Source organism: Calidris pugnax, unplaced genomic scaffold, assembly GCF_001431845.1.
Source record: "Calidris pugnax isolate Ruff unplaced genomic scaffold, ASM143184v1 scaffold178, whole genome shotgun sequence".
NCBI lineage: Eukaryota > Metazoa > Chordata > Aves > Charadriiformes > Scolopacidae > Calidris > Calidris pugnax.
Window position 1 is genome coordinate 2,390,269 of NW_015090986.1, and position 27,240 is coordinate 2,417,508.

General features: G+C 41.6%; 1 protein-coding gene across 1 annotated transcript in view; it reads left to right on the top strand.

The window, feature by feature from the left end:
- Nucleotides 1-21,847, top strand: part of LOC106894886 (monocarboxylate transporter 13-like) — a 26,728-nt gene extending 4,881 nt beyond the window's left edge. Inside the window, exons 3-5 of the mRNA XM_014953877.1 lie at nt 17,594-17,836; nt 18,953-19,759; nt 21,621-21,847. Of these exons, the coding sequence (XP_014809363.1) occupies nt 17,594-17,836; nt 18,953-19,759; nt 21,621-21,847 (1,277 nt within the window). The remainder of the gene's footprint in view (nt 1-17,593; nt 17,837-18,952; nt 19,760-21,620) is intronic.
- Nucleotides 21,848-27,240: the final 5,393 nt, after the last annotated feature.

Below are 27,240 nucleotides of genomic sequence, written 5' to 3' on the forward strand. Positions count from 1 at the left end.
CAGAGTAAAGTGGCAGAATCACCTCTCTGGACCTGCTGGCAACGCATCTTTTGATGCAGCCCAGGATGTGATTGGCCTTCTGGGCTGCAGCTGCACACTGCCTGCTCATGTCCAGCTTCTCGTCCACCAGCACCCCCAAGTCCCTTTCCTCAGGGATGCTTTCTAATACCTCACCCCCTAGCCTGTACTGATGGTGAGGATTGTTCTGGCCCAGGTGCAGAACCTTGCATTTACTCTTGTTGAACCTCATGAGGTTCACCTGGGCCCACCTCTCCAGCCTGTCCAGATCCTTTTGGATGACATCCCGTCCCTCTGGTGTATCGACAACACCACACAGCTTGGAGTCGTACGCAAACTTGCTGATGGTGCCTTTAATCCCCCTGTCTATATCATTGATAAAAATGTTAAACAGTATTGGCCCCAGCCCTGGAGATATTCAAGGAGAGGCTCGACGAGGCCCTGGGCAACCTGGTCTAGTTGGGGGTGTCCCTGCTGACTGCGGGGAGGTCGGACTAGATGACCTTTGGGGGTCCCTTCCGGCCTGGGCAATTCTATGATTCTATGATTCTATGGATGGTCGTTTTTCTTACATTTATCATACTGCGTTGCTATGTACCTAGCCACTCCCTTAAAGATACCCTAAAAGATAGTTGTAGGTAATCTGGAAGCAAAAATGTAGTGACGTGATGCAGAGAAGCGGCTGTTTTAGTCTGTGCAGTGATGCAAATAAACACTGAGTGTTACTGCTTGCTGCCTTGCCGCCTCAGAACGTTTCCACGTGGCAATCAGGAGCTGCAATACCCTTTGGGATGGCAATGCCCGCAGGAGCGGTGCGCTGAAACGTGATGGCCACGGCCCCTGCAGTACTCAGGTGCTTTAGTGCATTTCCCTGTTGTGCCTTAGTGAGTTTCCTCATTTGCTTCACTGTGACCCCCAGCACGGACAAGATTATTGCTAACAATTTATGGCAGCTTGCAACTCCAGATTATGCTACTCCATTTAAGACCCAGTAACATAGTTCTGGTATGTTTTATTCTGTTTTGTTCAGTTTCTCCTCCTTCATGCTTTTGTTCCACTTGCCTGTGTTACCGCCCCCTTCACAAGCAGACAAACATACCCCCAGATTCAGTTCTCAGAAGTAAATTTTATGTTAGAAGCAGCTCTACTACGAAAAATTTCAGTGTAAAAGTTTTCTTAAAAGTACAAGTGCGTAACTAGTCCAGTGAATTGCTTGCGACACAAATAACCAAAGCTAGTTAAATGTAAGCCCCCAAAAATGTGATGGAATGGAAGCTGCCCTTTGAAAATGTCATATTAATAATCTGTATGACAGCAAGGTGGGATTACTAATACACGTGTGAAAAGTATATTAGGCAATGTGGTTTTAAAGAAAGATGTGGCCAGATACTCAGTATAGATTTGCATTTCTCCTTGGAAATTCCTAAGTAGGTCCTAAGGTTGTATAGAGAAGTTTTCATATTTTATTCTGATGTCATGTGTAATATCATAATTGCTAAAGTACTGGGGACCACCACTCTGGAAAAACTCACCTAAGCAGCGGTTCCTCTCCAGCAACACATTTAGCTGCATTTCAATTTGACTATGTCAGAACAGGCCCTACGTGGTTGATCTAGTGGGTAATACACAATTTGAGAAAACAGGTGTTACGCTTCATTCATTTATTTTGGCTCTATGCTTACTTGAGGATTAGAACTGTAAAAGAAATTCACCCTTTTCTTAATAGTCTTTTTCCTTTCATCCTTTGGGCAACATTTGAACATTAAAAACCCCTCAGTTAAGAAACAGACATGACTATACTGATTTTGGTGACAGTCATACTCTACAAGTCAAAACAATTTTTAATATCCTGTCAATTAAAAATTCAGAAGTAATTTTCTGCTTTAGATCAGTAAAACTTCTGATGTTTGGAATACCGACAGCCCTTTTATCATTTGTTCTGAGCACAGCATTTGGGAGGGTACTGTGCAATGTGAATTAAGCTGGAAGTATAGTGCATACACGTTTTGACATGACTAGAATGTCAGGGTCAAATACATCAACAAATACAGTGCCCTTTACTGCTCTGTTAGGCTGGAATGACCAATTTAAGATAATTGGATCCAATTTCCAAACAAATGATTCAGCATAGATTTAGTTTGACTTTATGTCAAGAAGGGTGATGCTTAACCTAGTATCTCGCAATCCACGTAGCTTCGTTTTGTCAGCTCACAACAGAGGGAAAGCCCTTGTCCACTGAGCATGAATTATAGTTATAAACTATGTTTTAAGCACAAAAAGTGAAAACCCAGTCTCTCATCCAGATGGACTATGGGTCTGCTTTGTTTTCTAACTTAGTAGCAAAACCAAGTTAAATGATAGCAGGATAGCACGCTTGCTGAACAAATAGATACAAATATGAACCAGGGCCACCATCAGCTATTTAGGGTAACTAGAACACTGTCTTCAGAAAAGCATTTAGTTTTGATTAAAAATAAACAATGATGAAGCAACCATCAAATAGTTAGTATGTTTTTCCCATAGTCATCTTTCCCATTCAAATGTGAATTATTTGTGGTACTAATTTCTGAGCTTCAGTTTTCCATCCATTGGATCCTCTTACATCATGGATTGATAAACTGAAAATCCCTTTTTTACAGGATTTCTGTAACAAATACAATAAATACACCAAGATCAAGACTCCTCTTAAGTTCATCTTCAAGCTTGAGCTTTATAAGCTGGTGCTTTTCCAGTCCCTTCATCCTCCTCCTAAATGTGCTCTGGTGATTCCCAGTTTTCCAGTAACTCTCCTGCATTACTGAACCAAATCAGAAGTAGTATTCCAGTGCCTACACCAGTGCCAAATACAAAGGTAAAATTATTGCTACCCTGCAGGGAGGCGGAGCTGTTAGTTTGCTTTAATGTAATTATGCTGTCACAGTTTTGAAGTGTCAGTTCTGTTCAACGGTCTTGGGAGTCTCTTTCTGTCATGACAGCATGTTCCAGCCATCCACTCAGCGTCCCACAGTTTCCCTGGCAGGCAGAATCTTCTATACCAGCTTCTGTGAAACTGGAACTCAGCAGGAAGTAGGAAACCCTGTGAGGAGGAGAAACCAGATTTTAAGTCCTGAATTTCCAGGGCCTATTGTGTCAGCCTTTCCTAGTGACACCTGTGGGTTTGGAAAAGTCTTGCTTCCCTGCACTGAAGCCAGTGTTGGACCATTGAGCATCTGAGCCCTCCTGCTGCAATGGAGCTAGATCTTCACTCCTCCCTCAGGCATCAGGTGATATACCCTTCAGTCACTTCACTCCTATAGCCACAGTGTTGTAACTGGAAGCTCATATTGAATCAGTTTTCTAGCCTGTCTTCAAGGGGTTTTTTTGGTCATTACTTGCCACAGTCCCGTCCCCAACCCTTAACTATGGCCTGCCTCTGATTCTGTGTACTGCAAGCTTGAAAATGTTTGCCTTGCTAACTTGGTAAGCATTCGGTATTGCTCTGAATCATCAGATGGTGTTCTTCACTATCTGTAGCTATCCTAGTCTTAAAAATGAAACCAGGAAAAATATTGTAAGCACTCAGGGCAAGAATCCTCCCTTGTAAAAATATAGGGCAGTCTTGTGTAGCCTGTATTCAGATACAAGCAGCTGTTCACTTTGAGAACTCTTCTATGCAGGCACACTTAAGGAAGTTTGTGTTTCTTATTCTTGGTCTTTATTGCTGACTTTATCACATAACTCTACAATCCAGCATCTAGCCATGGATGGCATTGCATATCGTAGTCTAGTTTAAGAAAATGCCATGGGCAGCCTAATTATATCCCTTGATGTCTGTGATCTCAGCTGAATCCTGGTAAAAGTCTTTCTCAGACATCAACCAGAGGACATTTAGGGCGCATTTAGCCAAACATGTCCATCTCTCTCCTGAGATACAAGGACAGAAGATGCCTCATCAACACTCCAGACATACCCAAGAGTCAGGCATTTTAACCATCATCCTATAATTAAAGCAGAATGCTTAAACCCTGGTCATTCATTTCAGAACTGGAAGTGGAAGAACCACCCACAGTTTGTAGATTGATAGGGCACAGATAGACTGCTGTTTGCATCAGCACTGTACTTAAACATTTTGTTTGGGTAAGCTTAAGCAGTGCTTTCCCCTCTTCCCTGTTTAGCAGTACTCATTTTCTGTGCTGCCTCTCTTTCTTACCCTGTCATTTTGTAATGGGAGCTGTAATTGCAACCAATAATTACATAGAGAAAATGGACTGGTTATTGCTTCACAAAAAATAAAACAAACATCCTTTCTTCAGATAGACATACCCTCCCTTCATAGCCAGTTCAAGCTCTATGTCACCCTCCTTCCTGTGGATTCTCTGTCCCCTTTTCCACGCAGGCTCAGCATTCCCTCTGTTACTAAAGGGAGGCCAGGGCTTGATGTTATCCCGGAGAGAGGGGAAGGGAGCGGTCAGCACTCTCTGCTATGATTTCAGGACAGCTTCTTCTTCTTTTGCTCCCAGCCTGGAAAGGTTCAGTCGATCTTAAACTGTCTTCTAGCCTGTCTTCAAGGGGTTTTATTGGTCATTACTAGCCACAGTCCAATCCCCAACCCTTAACTATGGCCTGCCTCTGATTCTGTATACTGCAAGCTTGAAAATGTTTGCCTTGCTAACTTGGTAAGCATTCGGTATTAGCAATAATTTGCTAAGCTCATGATAGGATAACTGGAACCAGGTCCAAATATAAGCCATTTATTCTTCATTTATCTATTAAATATCTCACCTTGTACAGTCTGACAGCTTCTGCCAAACCCTAATCACGCAATCACTTGATTACTACCTCTCTCTGCTCTTTAGCCCCTCCGATACCTGCCAGCTGTCACTGCCAGCCATCCCATCTCCACACAACACAGCATGGAAATCACCGCCTCCATCAGCCTAACAACATTATGCAACCCAATCACCGCCCTGCTTCTCCTTCACAGCAATTTTAATTTCTTTTTTTTCATCAAGACCTCAAGTCTGTCCACACTCACTCACATTTCTTACCTGGTTTGGTTTAGCACCCCATGTCAGCTGTTTTGGCAGTAATGTCAGCCAGTTTCCCAATCCTTTCCCATGCTAACATCTCTCTTACACACAGTCCTCCAACAATTCATGTTCAGGCAACCCATATTTACATCAGCCATCGTTTAACACCACAGACCAAAGATACAACCATTTTAATTCAGTCATTTTGATTAATATTCTCTTAGTTGAGAAATCATGTGACATGCCAACACTTTATCTTGGTTTACTATCTGCTTATATAATGCTCTCAGAAAGGTTTGGTCAGTAAAAAAGGGGGTGTGTGTGATAAGAGCTGGTAGGTCCAGGGAGGGGGACAAGCGTGATCACCACCAAGGACTGCTGAATGCAGGAGGAATGGTTTTATAAGTCATCTGTTCCCCCACTTGAGCACAGGTGACTACCAGGAGATTCTGCCAGCCTCTGTGTGCATTCGTGGCAGGCTGTACTTTTGTGGGGTTTATTTAAATAAGAACTACACTCCAGAGACCTGTTTCTTACATACACTACATCTTACATATACTACAATAATACTCAACTGTCAGTGGAGAGATACGTTTTATCTTCTTCAAAAGCAGGCCAGTTCCAGTTGAGAAATCAGTGAAGAAATTCCGTGGTGGTGAAAGGTGGGAAATAAATTTGAAATCAATGGAGCTGAAACCATTTACAGCAGCAGAGAACACAGTCACTAATTTCAGTTTTGATATTATTGAGAAAAAGGCATTTCAAAAAGCACATATAGCCAGCTTCTGTCTAAACCATTGCCAGTTTTGTCCTACAAGCCTAATAGTAAAATCCAAGACACAGCTAACTCCTGAATGTTTAAATAATTCTTTGTGACTTAATTGGACAGAATTTAAGCATAATCTCTTCCTAAGCATGAATCACTGTTATTCTCTGAAGTACAGCTGTTCCAGGCAGATTCTCATTTCACTTCACACCTAATATGTCTTGTAGCAGTCTACGTATGAACATATTTTGTGCTTACTCAAGCACTTGAAGTGGAAGCTAGCCTTCGGTGAAAGCTGAGCTGACAAACTAGATCTGAACAGAAGTGACTCTTCTTGACACTTGTTTTCCCCAACGTGTGAATGGAAACCTGAAAGCTCTCTTAAAAGCATTCTAAAATGCTGAAATGCTAAAGAGGAAATAATGTGACTAATGTTTATGGAAGTGAAGTCTACATTTTTTTCTTATTTATTAAGGAGAAATGAGAGAGGCTTGTATTTAATTTTGAAATGTAAAATGTGGAGAAAACCAACAGATTATTAGAGACCAGTACTGTACAAAGATGCAGGTATAGCATAAAAATTCCATACGTTGAAAGAAGATTGTGAAAATAGTATTTGAGCCTGATCAGCTGAGCAAAAGCTGCTATGGCAGTATTTCATAATAGTAGTTCTGGATAACCCAAACTAAGTGATATGACTAAAGATTAAATGTATGTAGGAGGAAGGATTGTAGAAAGTGAACATTCAGTGTACTCTGAATAAGACCATTCTGTTTTTAAGTTACAGTCATGACAAGCCATGACAATATTCCTTTGCACATAATCTCCAATAATTTTGGTGAATATGATATTAAAAAATAATCTGCTGGATTTACTGATGAACTATTCCAGAGATCATTACTTTGTCTATAGACTGGAACTTCCATGACTAAAAAATGACACAGTACTGGAACAATGAAAAATTCTTAATGAATAACAAACTCAAAATTGCAAGGAAGTATTTCCAAGACTCTTTACTACAGAGAGTCCTGCTCTTGTCCCATATATTTCACCAGATACAAGAAAAACCTTTGAGGTTAATCTTTACAGGCTTCTTCTTATCTGACTGCTGACTAACTGTCTGATTCCTAACTACTAACACATCTCATGCATTTAAAATGGATACCAAAACATGGATACAAACTACTAAGGGAACCTTCTCATTTTGATTACATGGCATACCCTCCTTATTAGTAGTTCCTAGACTTAGCAGTTTCAAGCAGCTATTCTTCCTCATTCACGAGGCTCTCAATTCTACCTCATTTTCTGCATTGCCATATTTTCTAATGGACTGAACAGAAGTTCAGCTGGCAAAACAGACTTCAAAACCCCCCGTGGGCCTGCAGTGGGCATATGAAGAATTGTCTATTGCTTTCCATTGAGTGGCACAGGAAAAGGACAAAAGGCAAAAGTCATAAGCTACAGTGAGGGAAATTCAAATTAGATATTAGCGGGGAGAAATTGCAATGAGAGTGGTATGACATTGGCACAGGTTGTCCAGAGAGGCTTCAACTCTGCTACGATCAATAAAATGTTTGGATTGCTGCTTATCTCTGGCTAGTTTACTGCTCTAACTATGCAATAAATGTAGTCTTGTTTGTCATGGTCATTGTCATAGGCATATCTGTCTGGACAATATATCTTGGTGTCATCCATCTATGCACATACAATCACTACATAGTTTATTTTTTTCACAGGGGGCCTCCAGAAAGTAATGCAGGCCTACAGAGTTAGGAGGTAAAATAAGCCTGTGGAAGAACCAGACCTACTGATCCAGTTTATATAAATCAGGATATAAGAAAATCCAGCATGAAGGCAGCTTTCTGCTCACAGATTCTCAGGCTTCTTAGACAGAAGCTGTGCTGCAGCCCAGCACACAAATCACTCCAGGGTGGGGATGAAGGAGAAGGGAGATGTGACCGGTGTCACTGCTGACAACTTACTCTTGAAAACTTGTCTTTAAGTCCACAGTTCAGTCACCGTATCTCATAGGATTCTTCCTATCACCCAGTAGAGTCACCTACCTTTCTCTTGTCTATAAGGCAGAGCTTCTAGGCTCACAGCTTCACGGGGTGTGTGAATATACTAATTGTGCTACAATTGCCATGTGAGTTTCTCCTCTGGATTAAGCGGCCCCATCTGCCATGTTTCATTTCTGGGCACGTTTTTTCTGTTTTCTTCATTGTGAAGGCACATATGAATGAATTTCTCCGAATTGAGGAACTGCCACAGCACAGTGTTTTGCCCGGTTGGGTCAGTTCACCAGTTTGGTTCATTGCATAAAAGCCCACATGGTAGCAGGAAGGTGAAGAAGGGATGGCAGCAACCTTTCTGTCAGCAACACACACTTAAATACATTTCAAAAACTACCCTGTAATTTTTCTTTTCCATGCTTTTGAATTCTCCAGCCCTACAAAACAGTCCTAGAGAATCCTCCCAGTGAAAGAAAATTAGAAAGTCTCCACAGAAACTTGCTGACTTCCCACTTCAAAAATGCCCCCAAAATATGAAATATATCTGTTTCGCAGTTATACAAGTCAACTGACCGATGCGTACATTCATACTTCCTCTTAGCTGGCACAGACTACACAGATTTCTGTGTCTGTAGTGCTCATAAGGTGAGCACTCAAGCATATAAATAAAAATATTACAAAAAGAGACCAGCTACTGCAACAATCCACCCTCCCCCCAGCCCCCCCAGCCACTGCAATAGCAGGCTATAGCCACCACAAGCTTAGGGCAAGGCAAATTGTTAGGAAACACAGAATCAGTTACAGTAAATCAGCAGTGAAAGCTAGGAGATAAAAGCTTTATGAGATCCAGCAGTGTATAAAGACTTGGGGCCCTTAAAAAAACCCTAAACAAATCACACAGCAAAGGGACTGCTCTGATATGGCAAAAGGTTCTGACCATCCGTGTTACAGGCTCGGGGCCTGGGCCGCATGTTCAAGCTTCCTGTCATTTCTGTAGTTGCTGCAGGCTCTGCGACGCTCGGCTGCAGCCAGCATCTGCCCAACAGCACACTCATAGAGAAGACACATGTGAATTTCATATTTGAACAAACATTGGCAGTAACTGCCCCAAAACACTGGGGTATTTGAGGTCGGCTGACACATCTGAACTTTCTGGTGGCCCCAATAGTTGAGTTCATTAAAAACTGTGGACAGCAGTCCAAGTCTAGCACAAGTAAAGTTCAGATATCTTATAAAATTTTCCAGCCTTCTTTTGTTCCCTCCACCCATCCTTGATTTTGATTTCTCTGATCTCAAGTCAGGATAGAACTTTGTTTTTTCTGAGTGTAGGTGGAGTCAAATGGCTTTTGAGGAGGGGAGGAGGGGATTCTTATAAAATCTGACAGCTTACACATCCTGAAAGAGAGAGATTGGTTTGTTCAGATAGACTGTGCATACAAGGAACAATGAGTAAGATGACCCGGAGGTTTGCAGCACAACTCAAGAACTTACATACAACTGGAAGGTGAATAAAGAGCTTCGTATCCCATGCAAGCCAGGGATACCTGAATAAGGTAATTTCTTTATGTTACACTTTATTTTTGTTGCTTCAAAGTGGCTGGTCAGAGTATTCAGCCCCCTTTTTCCATCCTTATATGCTTTGTCAGTAAATTGTGTTATAGATCATATTCATTAGACTGGCTCTTACTAAAATGATATTAATGAAGTTAGAAAAGAGAATCTTATTAAGAGGTCCTCTTGAATTTGTGTCTGAAGAGCAGCAACCAGCACAGCTCTATGGTATTTTTGGCGGCAAATGCTGAAGCTGTGGTGGCATGAGAGCACCAGCAGAATCAGTCTGAGTGTTAGATGAAGACCAGAAGGCATCTGAGTGTGACAGAATAAGTACAGAATAAGCGTTCCCTCGCTGTGCACAAAGGCACACTTGTGAAGCAATTTTCAGCATAAATGACAATTTATTTCCACGTTTCTTTCCATCTTCTTCTTCTTCTTTCTAATACAACAATGAAAACAAGGTATTAGTTAACCTGTTGTCAATTTACTAAAGATCTACTTTGCATTTAGTTTTATGTAGTTGATTTTGCTGAAGAATTCCTACTTTAAGGTAGCCTAGTTGGCGGTCCTGTCCCAATATATCAGCCTTTCGTAAAACTAGTTTTGCCTTTGTGTACATCAAGTGTGGGGTTTTTTGTGTTTTTTTTTTTTTGTAAGTCCAAATCCAAGGTAAAGTACTATGCTTGCACTGGAAACCCAAATCAAACCCCCATCAAGTCATCACATTTCTTCATCTAAGCATGGAAAAACTTAATACTTGCCTTTTTTGCCTTTTTGGGGAACCTGTTTCTGCGAAGTGCTAAGTATCACCAGCTCACAGGGAGACTGCCCAGCCTCTAAGAGAGAGTGAATAGAGTTATATGCAGAGCTTTATGTACAAGTTGCATGAAAACAAGAAAACTCAGATTCATGGCAACAACAGTCTTTTCTTGATTCCACCACCAAGTTGTTCTGCAATTTGCAGCAAATGTGTTAAACACATTTGCTCTTCTGCAAAATGCAAATTAGAACATGGAACACAAGATAACCAAGTAACATAAGTATCAGTCTTCACAAGTTTATATAGCACCCTAAAATGCAAGCAGTCGGACAAGCTCTATATAATGTATTTTTATTATTGTCTGATAAACCTTCTGAATAATTTACATGAATAAAAGCAGAAATATCTTGGAGAACTTGCAGAGCATGAATAGAACACCCCCAGCACCACAGAAAGTGCCTTTGTAGCTATCCAGCTGCAAAGATAAGGGTTGCACTTTTGCCTGCATGTTCTTGTTGGGAAATTTGCGATAAGGGGAATGATACTGCTGGCAGAGCTGTCTGCTCTTGCTGATGGACACACACCAATGATACTGCTGGCAGAGCTGTCTGCTCTTGCTGATGGACACACACCAAGGACAGACGATAGCAGTGTCTCTCCTAATTGAAGCCACTGTCTCACAGGACACCCATTCCAGCTGCCATGGGAAAGCTTGGATGTAGGAGGCAGTGGGATGCTAGGCAGGATGGCAATGCCTCCAGGCACGGCTTTACATTATTTGAGGGATCCTATGTGTGGCCAAGCACAACAGAAAGGGCAGTTCCCCTACAGGTTTTTCCTCCTTTCTCTTAAAAAATTGGTTTCAGGGGCAAGAGGAGACCATGAAGACATTAAAAAACCTTACCATTTACCATTACTCAATAGCTAAGAGAAAAAAAAAACAAAACACCCTGGTTTGTTTTTTTTTCAGCTTCTTTTTTTCTCAATTGTAGTAATCTTTCCCTTGCAAGTGAAGGAGAGAAGAAAGCAGAGCGTGGAGTCAGAAAAAACCATATCCACCCATTGCTACATCTGTGCTTTCTTCTACTCTGTTCAGGCATTCTAGCAAATCACTACAGTAGGTAGCTGCACTGCTTTCAAATCTGTAGGGCTCCTGGGAGATAACTGCCTCATCAATTAATCATGCTACTGGAATAGTAATATCATTTTAGAGTTGTATGTAACACTGTGATCATTAAAAGAGACTGGAGGCAGAATATTGAGCTATGACATAAAATCTGCACTTGTGGTCAGGAAAAAAGACTATTTACTTAAGTCTTGTGAGTGTCAGGGCCTGATTTATACTCGTCCTAGGGCAGAGTTTGCCTAATGAAGGTGAAGGGTGCTGGGTGGTGTCAGGAAGTAGTAGATTTTATCATGCCTGTTTTAGTCTGGGTGCTGCCTGGTAAGTAGCAGGATTTCTTCTATCTGTCTTGCGGCAGAAATCATAATCCCTTGCCCAGGCATGTCCATGCAGAGTGCAGTAATATCAGTATCACTCTGCCTCGGCAGGCTTATTTAGCCCGAGTGTTGCATCCTTTTCTATGTTCTTCAGTGCCTCAAAGCAAATTATGACCATGCCACTTGAGCCCAGCAACGTAAGAAGACGTGGCTACAGCTTGATCTGTATTTTCTTATAGTATGTGGGCACTAATACAACTAACTTTTTCAACCTCACAAAATTCATGACCTTTGAAAGTCCTGGCTGCATTTGACAACTGAGAAAACAGAAGCACAGCAAGACCAAACAACTTGCCTGGAAACTGTAGGAATGAAAACCAGATTCCAGACCTCAACCGCAAGGCATTTCACCTCTCTTGTGGCTGAGTCTGAAGATTTTCAGGGTATCGTCTGAGACCTTGTGTAACTGATTAATCTGTCTGGCTATGTCTGTCATGCAAATGTGTCCAGTGGCATGTGTTTGTCCAAAGTTTGAGCCAGACACATGGCAGCAGAATGATTTTGCTTATGATCCCTACAGTGCTCCGACGACTTCGTTCCTCCACCCCTGTCTTGTGTCTCCCTGAGATCTTGTGACTCAGGTGGGGCAAACCACAGACTGCTGCTTTGTACTTGATGGCTTCTAGTCATATGGGTTCCCTTAACCCTCATCTTTCCTAGCTGCACACAGGGAAGATAAATGTAAATATAGTAAATCTTTAGCCATCTTTAGCTCACATTCTCCCTCTTAACTGCTTCCTGTGTCATGTCTTTTTTGGTCTTCTGCATTTTATACAACATGCCCACTCAGAATTTAGTGTCCATGAAGTAAAGAGAAAAAAAAGTAGGAACGTTTCCCTCTCTCAGCCAGATCCTGTGTCCTCTGTGCACTGTTGTTACTCCAAGTTTGCCACAAAACTTCCAAGGAGAAATGCGCTGCCTCAGTTATGCTTTTAATAAGATATGCTTAACAATTAAGATGCCTTCACAAGGAAGTATGTGCCTGATTTTGGCAAAATGCTTTGTGGTGCTGGAGCCATAAATGTTTATAAATGCTCAAACTTGGAGGACACTGAAGAAAGGGATGTTTAGGATTAAGAATAGACTAAACCTAAAGTGATATCTCCCAGTTTCTGACCACTTGCAGCTTGGAGACTTCCTGAGCCAGGAACCATCTTTAAGCATTTGTTAATCCTCAATGTGTGTACAGCACAGATTCATCTAGTATTTCCATGTAAAGTTTTAGAATCCAAAGTTTCACAGTGAGTGTTCAGATGTCCAGTACCATATCTAACACTGGATCCCTAAAACACTCCTCAGAGACCAGAGTAACACCCAGTTACATGCTGAATACCATTTCCGAGATTACATGCATCTTGTTTACACAGGGAGAAGACCTATTGCCACTGTCATGGTTCTGAATTAGAGTATTGCTTACAACAACAGCAAGAGTTACTATTAAGTTTATACATTCCCACTCTTTAGTCAAAGTTGCAACCTCACATGGGATTTAGAGACCAAGCACAAAAAGAAAAAAAGAGGTTTACGCTATTCCTGGATCTTATGCAATGATTAAATAGACATTATCAAGTTGAGAGGATCCCATAGTCAATACATTCAACTTGAATACTTTTGGTTTTAAATGTCATTTTGGTATTTGCCAAATGGAAGGTGAAATCTGTCTTTGAGAGAGAGAGTCTGCTATTCCAGGAATGGAAAGTTCACTAGGTTCAAACTTCCAGATAATTGAAGTAGCTTCCATTTATTTCCATTTATGTGGATATGCAGAAGATTGAAACTGACAGATTTCCTGCCCTTTTAAGGTTAGGAATCTTTTCATTACATATATATATATATATATATATATAAAATTATGCTTTATCCATACACACAATTATGACAAGAAGCAGATGGGTACAAACAAGTGCCTTGATGGCTTTGAAGTTTGTGAAGTTTATTGCAATGACCAGAGAACATTAGAAAGTATGGTATCCTGTCAGGCATTTAATTTTCAAATTCTTTACCATAATGTACTGGCTTGAGAAGTGGGTGGGATAAGGTTCTTGAAGTTATTAGAATGAGTAGGATCCTGGACCTGTCTTTGAAAGTCTTAGTGTCTGCACCATATCTTGTCCCATCGTCTTCTCTCCTATTGCCACATCTGCATGCTTCTTTTTTCTACCCATATTACTGAATATTTTTCTTTTCTTCGTTTTTTTTACTTCCTTTGTTTTACTTTCTACTCTGGCTTTTGTCTCCTGGGGCATCTGTTTCCCAGGTAATATTTTCAGTCAAACCACTGAAATGCATATTGTATTTTCACTTGGTAATTACTTGTGTAAGCCATTCCTAGAATCTTTTAATTAATTTCTTTAACACTGGACCTTCTACTAATTTGCAGATCTGCTAAAAGTCCTCACCACCATCACTACCACCCCAGGAAAAAATCTGAGAGAAGATCTGAGAATTAGAAAAGATGCATGCCAACAATAGCAATCCACCAGATGGTGGCTATGGTTGGGTTGTGGTAGTGTCAGCGTTCATGGTGATGGGCCTCACTGCTGCCGTCCTCAAGACTTTTGGTCTGTTCTTTGTTGAAATCCAGCAACATTTTGATGGACTTGCAAGCACCACTTCCTGGATCACATCAGTAACTATTGCCATCTTTCATTTAGGAGGTAGGTAGAAGTTCTCCTCTAACACTTTATTTTAATATCTTAACTACTCAAGAAATTTTTAAAAGCTTCCTTAAAAAAAGCCACTTCCTTCTTCTGTCTCTACAGAAATTTGGCATTTTTTTCCTTTCATAAAAATGTATCCATGCCTCAGACACAGAATGGGTTAATAAGGACTCCGTGTATATACAGGAATCTGATTGCCTTAAAGAACTTCACATACATAGATTCATGATTCAGTTTTCCTGCAGGCTTTGTGTCAAACTCATTGGACATAATTCTAAGAACTGCAGAGCTTGTTGGATCAAGCTCTCAAACCAGTTTGTGCAAGTTCACTGATCTCACAGTGACTATCACTTTTTCAAAATACTTTAAGACTTAAGGACTGCCTAGCAGATAAGTCCTCTGCTACCAAAATGGTGCATCTCAGTCCTGCTTTCCCTCCACTTCTCCTTTTTGCCTTCACCAAAATTCCCCTTCCTTGCATGTATTGCCTGTTCTTGCACTCCTTTTTTGCCCCTTAGAATGATGCCAAGTCGTTGATCTAACAGACAACTCACCACGTTAAAAAGAAAAAATCAGTTCACTTATAGAGAACATCAGGAAGACAAGACCAAGCGAGCAGAGAGTAAGGGAAGAAAGAGTGAAATGTCCTGGTCAAAGGCAATGAGCTGTGGGATGAGGTCAAACACCACATCTCACCAAATAAAGGAAGAAAAAATATCAAACATACTGCATTTGACTCTTAACTTAGTTACAGACTCCTTTGTGCTCTTGCAAACTGGATGATCCTTCGCCATTATGGTGAAGATTCCAAACATGTGCAGGCAGGAACCATACAGAATTTCTGAAGTCCGCTCTACATGTTCTCATATAACTATATAGTTGCAATAGGTATGTATCCTTACGTAATAAATGCTATCATAATTTTGTTTGGGAACATGCTTCGTTGCATAGACACTATATAATTATATGCATCCTACTCAGTCCACGCCTATCAGCATTATTGCTTGTAACTGCACTACTTCCAAAGATCATGAGCAATTGATCTTTCTTTGAAAAATGTATTTAGAAGAACAAAACAGTAACTCAACGTCAAAATGAAAAGATAAAGCAAGTCATGGATTTAAAAGATATAATCAGTTCCATAAACTGCTATCCTTGGTGCTTGATTTGCAGTATTAGAGCTTGTTTCATTCTGACAGAAATAATTAATTGAAAAAATCAACGATCAACCTGCTTTTCCACTCTACCTGCTTTTTCACAGACTACAGAAATGAATAAATGTGAATCTGGTTTACAAATTAAACTTATCACTGACCTATTGTGATACTATTTTGTGTTAGGGTTTTTCGGGAGTTTTTATTATTTTTTTAAATATATATTTACATTATATAGGACTGTATCAAGGGTAGAGCATATTAAATAATATCAAGTATAAACCAGCAAAACTGTATTTGCCTAGCCAGGTGTGAGGCTGGCCTACTTCAAAGAAGGCAGCTATAATTTTCAGCAGAAACTGTTTTTCATCCTTTGAAATCCTATGAAAATAATAATTTTTCAATAATTCAGCTTGATGGCCAAACATTTCAAAACCCTTCTGTATAGCAGCTCATAATGTCTCAGGTCACTAGGTAATTTTCCTTATCTTCTCCTGCCTTTGCTTCATTTATAGGGACAAGAAGACTTTCTGCTGAAGATCAACTGAGCCTCCAGTTCTTTGAACACCTTTCCTGGTCTGGCCTAGTCTTTCTTAATACGTTCCTCTGGAAAACCCTCAGTGTCATGTGGCTCAGCATGAAGGATGATCCCTGAATTATTAACTTTTCCCAATTGGATCCTTTCAGCTCTTGTGTCGTGTGGAAGGAGAGCACGTGCTTCTACTTTTGCGGTTTGCACCTGCAACAGGCTGTTCAATGTACCACAGCAAGGCTTCTCCCCAACACACATACAGGCCTTCTCTGGGTACAGACGTACATCTCCCAGCACCCTCCTGTTTGCGCTGTGATTCATGGCCCTTTCCATTGTCTGTGTGTTTTCTGTGTGTTGACTTTTATCCTTTCAGGCTCTGGACCCTAGCTATCTTCTCCGTTTCCACTTCTGTGGCTAGCTTCATTCTTCCTCCTGCTACCCCATGTTCAATTTCTGCCCATTTTTACTCCTCCCTGTCTTTAAAAAAAAACAACTAAATTGCTTTTTGGGAGTATTTCTGCTCCAAATGCAGATCTTTCCCTTGTCTTTAAGCGCTTCCATGGATCACTCTTGTTACCCTGAGTCTGCTTTTCCCTTCTTTTGTTCATCCCATATGTACGATTCTCCAACTGTATATGCTGTCTCCTGTCTCATCCCTTCCAGACTATGACCATAAGCATAGTCCTTGTTAACTGAGTTTCATTTGATCTCCGAACTCCCAAGTTCCATTGGAACATTAATAATAAATCACAGGGAGCCGACTCCCTGCTTGCGCTGCCAAAGGCCACCCCAACTAGTGGTGTCAGATGTTCCTTGGGATCCCTCTAGTGGACATGGTTATTTAAAAAAAAATCCTACACTTGGGATTTGAAACTCTTGCCACAGAACAGAGCCTTTGATCGGGTTTGATCTTTACTCTGTGATGCTGATTGATAGAAAACCAGCCAGGCAGTGTAACCGACCCTTAATTATGCAAAAAATATCCCTGACGTTTCAGCTGCTTCCACGTAGTGACCAGAGACCAGAGTGCTTTGTTTTTTTGTAATTGCTGCACCAAGTCAGATCTGTACCTGGTGCAACTTTGCCCTCATGTGTTAAAGAGATCCTGCAGTCTGCTGGGAAAAACTGTACCACTGAAATAAAAATGTAAGAAATGAACTGTAAATTTCCTGGAAAAATATTACCTAAAAATAAACCTCAGTTTTTTGGTCCTTTATAAAACATTTGCAAATCCTTGAACAGATGATTTTGCAAAGCTCTAGAAGATAAAGATTAGTTTTCTCCAGAAAGTTTTTATGCCAGCCATATCAGTAACACACTGTCAATAATACAAGTTTTATAGATTAACCTAGCGAGTCTATGGCTGGGGTTTCACTTTCTGCTAAAATGGTACATGGATTTCTGTCATGTCTCTAGCTGTGTTCTTACATGAGACCCAGTAGAACTGTTCCACAAGGAAGGCACTGAAATGCTCCCTCCCTTTAAAAAAGCCCACATATTTTGAATATATTTTAAAATCTGTGGCCCAGGGGCAGTTTTTTCCCTGTCAGCAAGGATCCAATTTGAAAATGTTGATTGACCTGCACTGTCCAGGAAAATTCAGGCTGTTTGAGACAAGTGTTGTAAAGGTATTTCTTCTCCAAATGCTTTACTCGATTGCTCTGTCCTATCAGTCAGCTTAATGTTCCTAACATACCTCTCTTTCTCCTGTTTTGCTGCTGATCCAGCCCCTGTTGCCAGCTCGCTATGTGTACGATACACCCATCGGGCAGTCGTGATCACTGGAGGACTCCTGGCCTTTTCAGGAATGGCACTGGGATTTCTTGGACTGAACATGCTCTGGATGTATGCAACAACTGGCTTCCTACAGGGTATGACTTTCTGGCTTTATGGGTTTCTTTCACCAGCGAGTCAGAGCCCTTATTCAAGGGTGCTAATGGTAGGAATTTTAAAGTCTGATTTTTATTTTGATTTTATGAGCCACTAGAACCAGAAATCCTCTTTAAAGGTCATGTCCTTCCTGTTCCACTCTGAAAGTATGAATTTGTGCTAGAAATTTGCAGTGACAAATAAAGCGAATAACTAGATGCTAGTAATTTTCACCTCCAAATTATATGCAACTGGAAAATGAAAAGTGTTCTGATTTTTACTGAGAGACAAGAGCTCTGTGGAAGTTTAAAGAACTTAGAAAATGCTGAAGCACAAGGACACAGAAATCTCAAATTTCGTGTTTTCTATCAAATAATCTTATGTTTTAACACAGGCACAGGCTTTCAGTTGATTCCAGGGTTTCCTTTACTCCAGGTGAAAACAGGCCAGAAAGTTGTCTCCAACAGCTAGCAGATTTTCCTGGAACAGGAAGCGAAGCTGGCAGGGAATAAAATAAACCATTCCCAGTTCCATGCTGGATGCCTGAGAAAATGTCTGGAATTTGAGCCCTTTGGCAGTCCTGGGCTCCCAAATAGTTTCTAGGGAGCCATTAAAATCACTGTAAGTTAGAGGAGGTTTGAAGCCTGCTCAAAGCAGTTGGGCAAGAAAATGAAGCACAAGTAGAGGTAACACACCAGCTTCCTTCACATCCTCCCTCACTGTCTACCCTGAACACAGCTGAGATTAGCCAGGTGATCTGATCTAGTACCAGCCTCAAGACAGCATGGACACTCTCAGATCTCCCTAGTTTCAACCACATGCCCATGTGGTTTCTCACCCAGTGGCAAACTTGTCAAGCCACAGTGAGAATATAATAGTGTATACTTCATACTCCTGCTTTTTCCCTTGAGCATACAGCTTATTCTTACAGAACATATGCCTCAAATACACTCTTACACATAGTATAACTGAGCTCATGCTTCTGCTAATAACAAAAGTGTTTTTCTTTTACCAGTTTTTGGCTTTGCTAATGGAGGAGCCCTGAAAGCTTTAATTTCCACCTTCACAAACTACCTCAAAAGTGTCTAACTGGTGCTATTTGTATTGGTGTTTTTCAGGACTTGGGATTTCCTTTTCATGGACACCAGCCATTAGCATTGTTAGCCATTATTTCTCCAAGAAAAGAGCTTTGGCAAATGCTATCGCCAGTGCCGGAGAATGTGCCTTTGCATTCATGTTTGGACCATTTTTCCAGTGGTTGATTAGTCAATATGGATGGAAAGGTGCCCTCTTGATCATAGGTGGCATCCAACTCAATATTTGTGTCTGTGGAGTACTGATGCGACCCTTGGCAAGCAGCTGCCTCCTCGAGGCGAGCCATTCTGAAACTGGGACACCACCTGGCAACGGTGCATCTAGGACAGACAAAGAAGATAAGTCCCCCATCACACACAAAACCTTCAACTGGATGCTTGTGAGGCAACCGGAGTTTGTACTTTATGCCATTTTTGGCATATTTGCTGCTATGAGCTTTTTTGTCCCTCCATTATTTTTAGTTCCACTGAGCTACAGCCTGGGAATAGATGAATCGTGGACTGCATCCCTCCTATCCATTTTGGCTATGGTGGACTTTGCAGGCAGACTGCTGTGTGGCTGGTACGCCAACCTCCACGTCACCAAAACTGTCCATTTGCTGACAATGACGATTACGCTTATCAGCACCTCCCTGATGCTGTTGCCCCTGGCCAACAACTACCTGTCCTTGGCAATATTCACTGGCTTCTACGGGTTCTTCTTTGGTACCACGGTCGCCGTTCACATTACAGTGCTAGCAGATGTCGTTGGCATGCCGGATTTTGACAGCGCTCTAGGGCTTTTCATGCTCATTCGAAGCACTGGAGGTTTTGTGGGGCCTCCTCTTGCTGGTAAGTTAAGATGATACTCTGCCAAACGCAGTTTACAAGAAGAGAAGGGGAATGGTAACCCAAACTGAAAAAAATCTGGATCTGGAACCAAATTTCCCTACTTTTTAGCTCAGTACCCCCAGAAGTATATAAAAACGAAGACTCAGTTTAATTCCTCTTCAAAATATCTTGCTCCCTCACATCTCTGTGGTTTTAGAGATACCTGTTCAACATGAAAGGAGGGAAGAATGTCAGGGTTCACACGGTGTTGTTCCTCCTTCCTGAGTCCCACAGAATCCCACTTGTTGGACCCCCATGGTCTTGCTATGGAAGTGTACCTTTGGGACAAAGAGAGATCCATACTTTCAGAGAAGAAACTGAAATCTGAGACTAGTAATGTTGCATAAATGCTGGTATTGTTGGGAGGGTTTCTTCAGAAGGTCAAATCGAACAGCTTGAGGCATTTAGGCTATGTGAACCTCAAGGAAATATTCGCAGAGATGCCTGCTGTTTTCAGACAGCGTTTGAGCTAAACAATATAATAGATGGGGCAGGCAGACCATAAAAACAGTGGGAAGAGAGAGCAGACAATGAGACAGCACATGGATTTATGGGCTGGCAAAGAGACAAAGTCATCCTGGAAAAACGCAAGACAAACAAGCTGCAAGCTGTAGGGACTTTACAGGGTGATACGGCAGAAAAAATGACCAATGTGACTTGTAAAATGTGTATCTGAGATCTCAGACTCTCATCCAAAGACCACTGCTCACGCACTACAGTGACTTTTGTGGTAATGACACCAGTAATATGTTGCAAATGGGTCAGACCAAATACTGGAACATCTTAATTCACTTTTGGAAATTATAGGAACCAGGGAGATTTATAGAGACTTTGAGAATAGAACAGTATCAAAAGTATGTTGGGAAGATCTAAGTGAAATACAAAGAAAACAGGACATTTATGTAGTGGCTGGTCAGTAGTACTGATTACTGGGGGATCAGTTCAACCCCTTTGTGCATATATAGTAAACTGAAAAGAAGGTGTAGAAGAGGAGGGAAGCCCAAGTTCTTCTTGAGCTCTCGTCTCCTACTTTAAGAGAAAAATCTAAAAGATTTGGATTCAGAGTTCCTTTGCCTAACAGTACTGATACTGGAACAAGGGCTAGGGAGTACACGAAATGTGGACAAACTTTCAGAGAACAAGCAAGCAGCCTTCATCAGGCCACAAATGAGCCTGCCACTGTACCCACAGAGCAGCTGGTACCACCACATAGAGTGCTGCAGTACTACTGCTGTACGGCTGGTTTTCCAGGACTGTACACAATGGCATTAGGTATTTTGGTTGGTTTATATCTATCTAAACCCCAGGGTCTTTTCTTAATATTGGTGACTCTTTGTACAACGACGAACAGGGAAGCCCATGATACTGCAGGCAACCTCTCCAACTGTGTCCCCAGCAGAGGCCTCTGCTTTCCTTCTTTATACTCTCTCATGCTGTACACTTATGGTCCAAAAGGCAGCAAATGAAGACAGCTACACCACAGCACATGGGGTTAGTCAGATACAACGCTGTGTGACTTGGGGTTTTTTTCTGCCATTACCTTCACTGTCTGCCATGTTTTTTGGTGGGAAAGTGCTTCAAACTGTGTAGCGTCTTGTTTCACTAGCAATTCACATACGCAAAGCAAATGAGACATGACTTGTGTTTCAAATTTTAAAATGCTATAATGGGGTAATGTTCCATACGCTTATGATGTAGAAAGCTGCAAGACAGTTACGTAGCCAGCAAATTCCCTTTGTGAGAGGACAGACTCACACTGCTGAGCTAATTCACATCAGCCTGTTTTCTGCCAATCGCATTGCTGTCATTTTTTTCTCTCCAGGTTTCATCGTGGACATGGCTGGTGATTACAGAGCAGGCTTCTACATGGCAGGAGCCACTCTTGTCCTGTCAGCTGGATTTTTAGTTACTTTAGATCAACTCCAACAAAGAAAAGAAAGAGAAAGCCAGGCTAATACTAAACCAGAAAAGTCAACATTAGCCTACCCTTCTCTCCATCTCCTGAAACTTCAAAATAGAAGGTATCAAGAGCATGATGTAGTGGTGTGACTACATCACACATCTTACAACATTTCAGGACATACTGAAGCATTTTATTTTCTCCAAACTCAATATTAGTAGGATTTATAAAGTGATTGAAGTTTTGGATAGGAATGTTTGAAATGGAGGAAGAAAGCAAACCACACCAGTAACCATTATGGTAGTATTTTGATGCTGAAGTTGCAGTTTGACTATACAAGTCTTCACCACAGTCCCATGAAGCCACGATAAGCAAACCAGGGAAACTATAGTCTAAATAAAATTACCACGAAGCGTGTGTGCAGCAGACAGAAACCCTCCCCCCAGATATGGACCACAGCTGCCACTATGGAATGGAAGAGGCATGAGCTCACAGGTGTTTAGCTTAGGGAAGCAGTGCTCAGTATTTTCGGTAAACAAGCTGAACGTGAAAGCAAGAGGACATGGACATAGTTTTGAGCTAAACGGCTTGCAGAGCCCTCTACAGAGCAGGGCTAGAATCTGATAACTTATCAAACCTGATAAATGGGGGAAGTTACATCAATAATAGAATTCAGTAGAGAGAAAGGCAGTCCTAAATATCAGAAGTAAAAAGCAAAAATGCACACACACAAAATGGAGAAGGACTGATGAATAACAGAGGGAGACCTAAGGCTATGGTGGACTTCAAACCAAGTGAGAATCCAGGTGCAATCCTACATTAGAAATAGAAAATATCTTTCTGGCATGGTATAGTATATCTTACCATAAGGAGGTAATGATGTTTGCAAGGCTTTAACTGGAAGGGGTACCTAAGTTGCAAAGAATTAAGGGGAACAAGAATGAGAAAGGTTAAGAAAACACAGCCTAAAGACAAAGAGTAAGAAATATATTTTTTCTGGCTTAGAAGAGGAAAGGTTGTACAGAGCATGAGTACAGCCTTCAGAACCATAACAGGCTGAGATAATGAAGACACAATTAACCAACTACTTGTGAGGGCTTGATTGCAGAATACACATTGGAAGGCACACAACTGGGTGTGCAAAGTCTTGCAGCAAGGCCCTGAAATTTCTGACACAACATTTTTCAATCATTTGAATTGAAAAACTTAGATTTTTCTAGAAAGTATTATTCTTCAATCTTCTGCAGTCTTCAAATACTTAAGATAACTCATTTTATAAAATTAAAGGAAGAGGAATTGTTTGGGGAGTGTGTGTGTGAGGAATAGCAAGATGTTTAATAGATGCAGTTTCCACCTCTGACTTTCTGTTAAAATTCTGTGTTTTATTTACAAGGCCTGTCACCAATTGCTGTATGTTCTGACATCTGACAGGGGGAGTAAAGAAGGCTAGTGACATCCTGGACTGTATGAACAGGGGCACAGACAGTAGATCAAGGCAGGTGGTTATTCTGATCTGCTCCACAGTTGTGCAGCCATTTGGGGGCACCAAATACAGGAAAGAAGTTGATAAACATGATGGAGTTCAGCAGAGGGCCACTGAGAGGCTTCGGGAGGTTCAGCCAGGATGGGGGGCAGCTTTGGGGGCACCCAACAGCATCCCTGGCACCGATGGGAGGGATGGAGGAGACACAGCCGGGCTCTTCCCAGCGGTGTGTGCAGGAGGCCAGAGGCAGCAGCACAAGCTGAAGCACGAGAGGCTGAGGCTGGAGCCTCGAGGACAACCCAGTTATGGGGCTGAAGCCCAGGGGAGCTTGGGCTGTCTCCATCCTTTGGGTTTCATGTCCAGACTGGGTGAAGCCCTGAACAGCCCAGTCTGAGCCCAGAACTGGCTCTGCTCTGGGCAGTGACTGGGGTTGGAGACCTCCCCAGGTTTCCTCCAGCCTGAACAGGACCCCATGACCCTGCAAAGGGAAAAATTAAAAGCCATTCTTTTATTTATTTATTTTTTTTCTAAAGGCACTGAATAGTATTAGTCACCTGGACACTCTGTCAGCTGATGACTACGTATCTGTTTAATAGCACAGAAAAAGTACTGAGTGCTTGTATTCATTTGGGGCTGCTTTTACTTCAGCTGTAGCAGCAAAATTCCAAATTAAGCTTCACTGGACCATTACCAGAGGTATTACATGTAAAGGGCTGTTTTGATCCAAGCTGCTAATGATGTAGTCAGTGTTGCCTATATTCACTTCCTTCAGACAAAGAGTTTCTGAGATGGCCTCAGAGACCTAAATCAGCATCTTGCCAGCAAGGAGTTTCTCACCCCAAACCAGTTAGCCACTCAGTGGTTGAAACAGCACTGTGAAGCTTTAGAAAGCACCACCATTCTCTTGAATCCAGGTATGGCCTCCTGCAGTCACATGCAAGGAAAGTCATAACTCAGTCTCACCTTGGCATCGGAAAGGTTTTCACCCATGATGGGTCATCCCGCATCTCATGGAGAAAGTCCCATAAATCTGAACAATCCCCTGGGCTCAGAGCCTCCAGTCAACCACAGACAAAGTAGCAACAAACACTCCCAGAAAGCTGTCCAATCTTTTTTCCTTGGAAAATCCAGGTGCAGGAACACAGGCACCTCTGCATGCATGGCATCCTCTTGGCATAGCTGCTACAGGGTTAAGGCTACCACTCCTTCTTTACTGTACATTATTCAGAGAAGGGGCAGAGGGAGATGGGTCTGACACTAAGGACCACAGTTTCACTTGGAAATTGCCTGAGGAGGAACTTACTTCCATGAACCAGGCTTCCACAATGACAACATATTAATGGTGTCCGTGCAAGGCAGCCTACAGGACAATACATTGCCTCCTGGAGGTGTCTGCAGTTCAGGCAGCAGCAATTTGAGAAGCAGCTTCTTTTCAAAAAGCTCAAAAGGCCTATAGTGGAACTGTTCAGCCCTGGAAGCCAAATAATACCTACTCCTAAGTAAATCCCCAAACCATGGAGAGACGAGGGTCCTCAGCACCAACTGAAAGGCGTATAATCTCCTTATTCACTTTTTCTGTACTGTGTTACTGTTACTGTAAATTTAGCATTGACACACTTGACATAAACTCAAAACTAAAGTCTTTAGTAAATCAGGTGTCAAGGTACTTGTGCTTCCTTGTTCTGTCTGCTGTAGGAAGCCTCTAATACCAGAGAAAAATAAAGATTATAAATTAAACGAAATAAACAAAGCAATAAAAATCCCAGGATCTTGTCCTAGAAAGACAGAATCACACTGCCAATAGCACAAAACCAACTGCTATTCTTTTTAAAAGGTCAAGGATGTGATTTTCAGTTACACTAGAAGCATTCATTTCATACCTATGATTCATCAGTGTCCTAGGCTTGCCACAGGTTGCTGGCTACCACAAGTGGCCTAGGTTGCTTTGGGGTTTTTCCTAAATACTCCTCTCCTCTTCCATTCTCTTCTCCTCCTGAAATGTTATCTTTAAAAAGGGAACAGCTGTGGAATCTATAAATCAGTTCCAGTGACTTCATACTGGCAGAGTTAGCAGCATCACCTCAGAGAAGTAAGTTAAAAAACAATGAAATCAAAACCAGGACATGGTGCTTCACCTTCTCATGCATCCAATCTCTCAATCACAGCATTGTACATTTACATACCAGATGGCACCACAGATCCATGACAAAGCTGGTTTTTTTCCCTTCCTTGTTATACAAGAGATTCATTCAGAGCAGAAAATATTCAATCGGTTGACATTTTGCCCCCTACACTGCTTGAGGCAAGGAAGGGACAGAGACTGGTTTTGGTATCACATGGATATCCTGCATGTCTCAAGTTTTGATTCTGACAAGAACAAACAGTACCCTTCAGTTATCATCCTATCCCAGGAGAGCAGCTTTTCTTGAGGAAAACACATGATTTGATAATGAGCTCCACAACATTCTCAGAGTACTGCACAAGGGCTGGCACCGTGCTTGGGACCTTGAGAGGCCGCGACAGTGTACACTTACTGCTTTACACGCATGGGTATCTGCAGAAACCTTCCCTACACCTCCTTCACCCTTGAAACTCCCATTGAGTTCATCTGGGATAATATGAGAAACACTGAACCATTCAGCCAAACGAGCAAGTTTATGCTCCTCATTCTTCTTCCTCCCTTTATTTCACCCTCTGCAAAAAAATATGTTGTTCTGAACATTAATGAGTCTGGCAAAAACAATTTGATCCTTCTGGTGTTAATCACAGAATGGTTGAGGTTGGAAGGGACCTCTGGATGTCATCTGGTCCAACGTCTCTGCTCCAGCATGGAGCTTGTATGCCCAGGGCCATGCCCAAGATGGCTTTTGAGTATCTCCAAAGATGGAGACTCCATCACCTCTCTGGGCAACCTGTGCCAGGGTTCAGTTGCCATCACAGCAAAAAAGTGTTTCCTGATGTTTGGCTGGAGCCTCTTGTGTTTCAGTCTGTACCCATGGCCTCTGGTCCTGTCACTGGGCACCACCATGGAAAAATAGCCAAAGAAAGAACAGATTTTTACCATAATTAGGCAAAACACACAAGCAGAAAAATGGTCTGGCTTTTCCCAGGCCTGCACTGGGTAAGAATATTGATGTTAATTATCATCTGATTTTCTGAGGAAGTGGATGTTGATCTCTCACGCTATTTGTTCTTTCCTCTTCACTTTTGAGTCTGTCAGCCATTTTCAACCACATTAACAGCCAGGTTCACAGCTTCAAAGATAAGCAAAAATGTTAAAGCTTTGAGTCCTTCAGACTTAAAAAAAATAATATGTATCCGTGGATACATTATAGAGCCTCAATAGAAACATAGATAGAGAGGGGATAGAGAGCCCCAAATTAATGATTAATTGGGACAAATGACATGGTTTCTACAGTTGTTTTTTTTTTGGCAGTAATTAATACTGCGGGTCCACCAGAGTACTCAGACCTCTGAATTAATCACAGACTGCTAATTCATGCCTGGTGTTGTAAATGGAATTACTGCAGTGCGAGAATGGGCAATTCACACAAATCCATAGGAAACCAGGCTTCGTTAGTTCTGCAGCCCACGGGACAGACTCTCTTCTTGTTGCTGCATTTGCTTTTCTGTACAAAATTAAACTGCACTCGCCCTAATCTAAGACACTTCTATCGGGGTATAACAGCATATCCATCTATGGATATGCTCCAACTATACAAATTTCCACAATGTTACAAACTGTGTTCCAAAAAGTGTGCACAAACAAAGCTATAGTTGAACACATGCGAAAACAGCAGCCCTCTCTCACAAAACAATCAGCCCTAAATCAAAACATGTCTGAATTAGAAGCAGTCTGCCTGCTCTATGAGGCTGTACTGATCGGACTGGTAAAAAGGTTTTGGGCCAATTCTCAGGGGTATGTAATAAATGAAGAAATAACAGGTTTTTGAGCTGCTTGTTAGGAGAGAAGGATGCAGACTGTAAGAAGAAAATGAAATGTTGTCTCCTTGCCTCTTTCATGCTAATTAATGCACTCAGAAGCTGTACTGAAAGGAA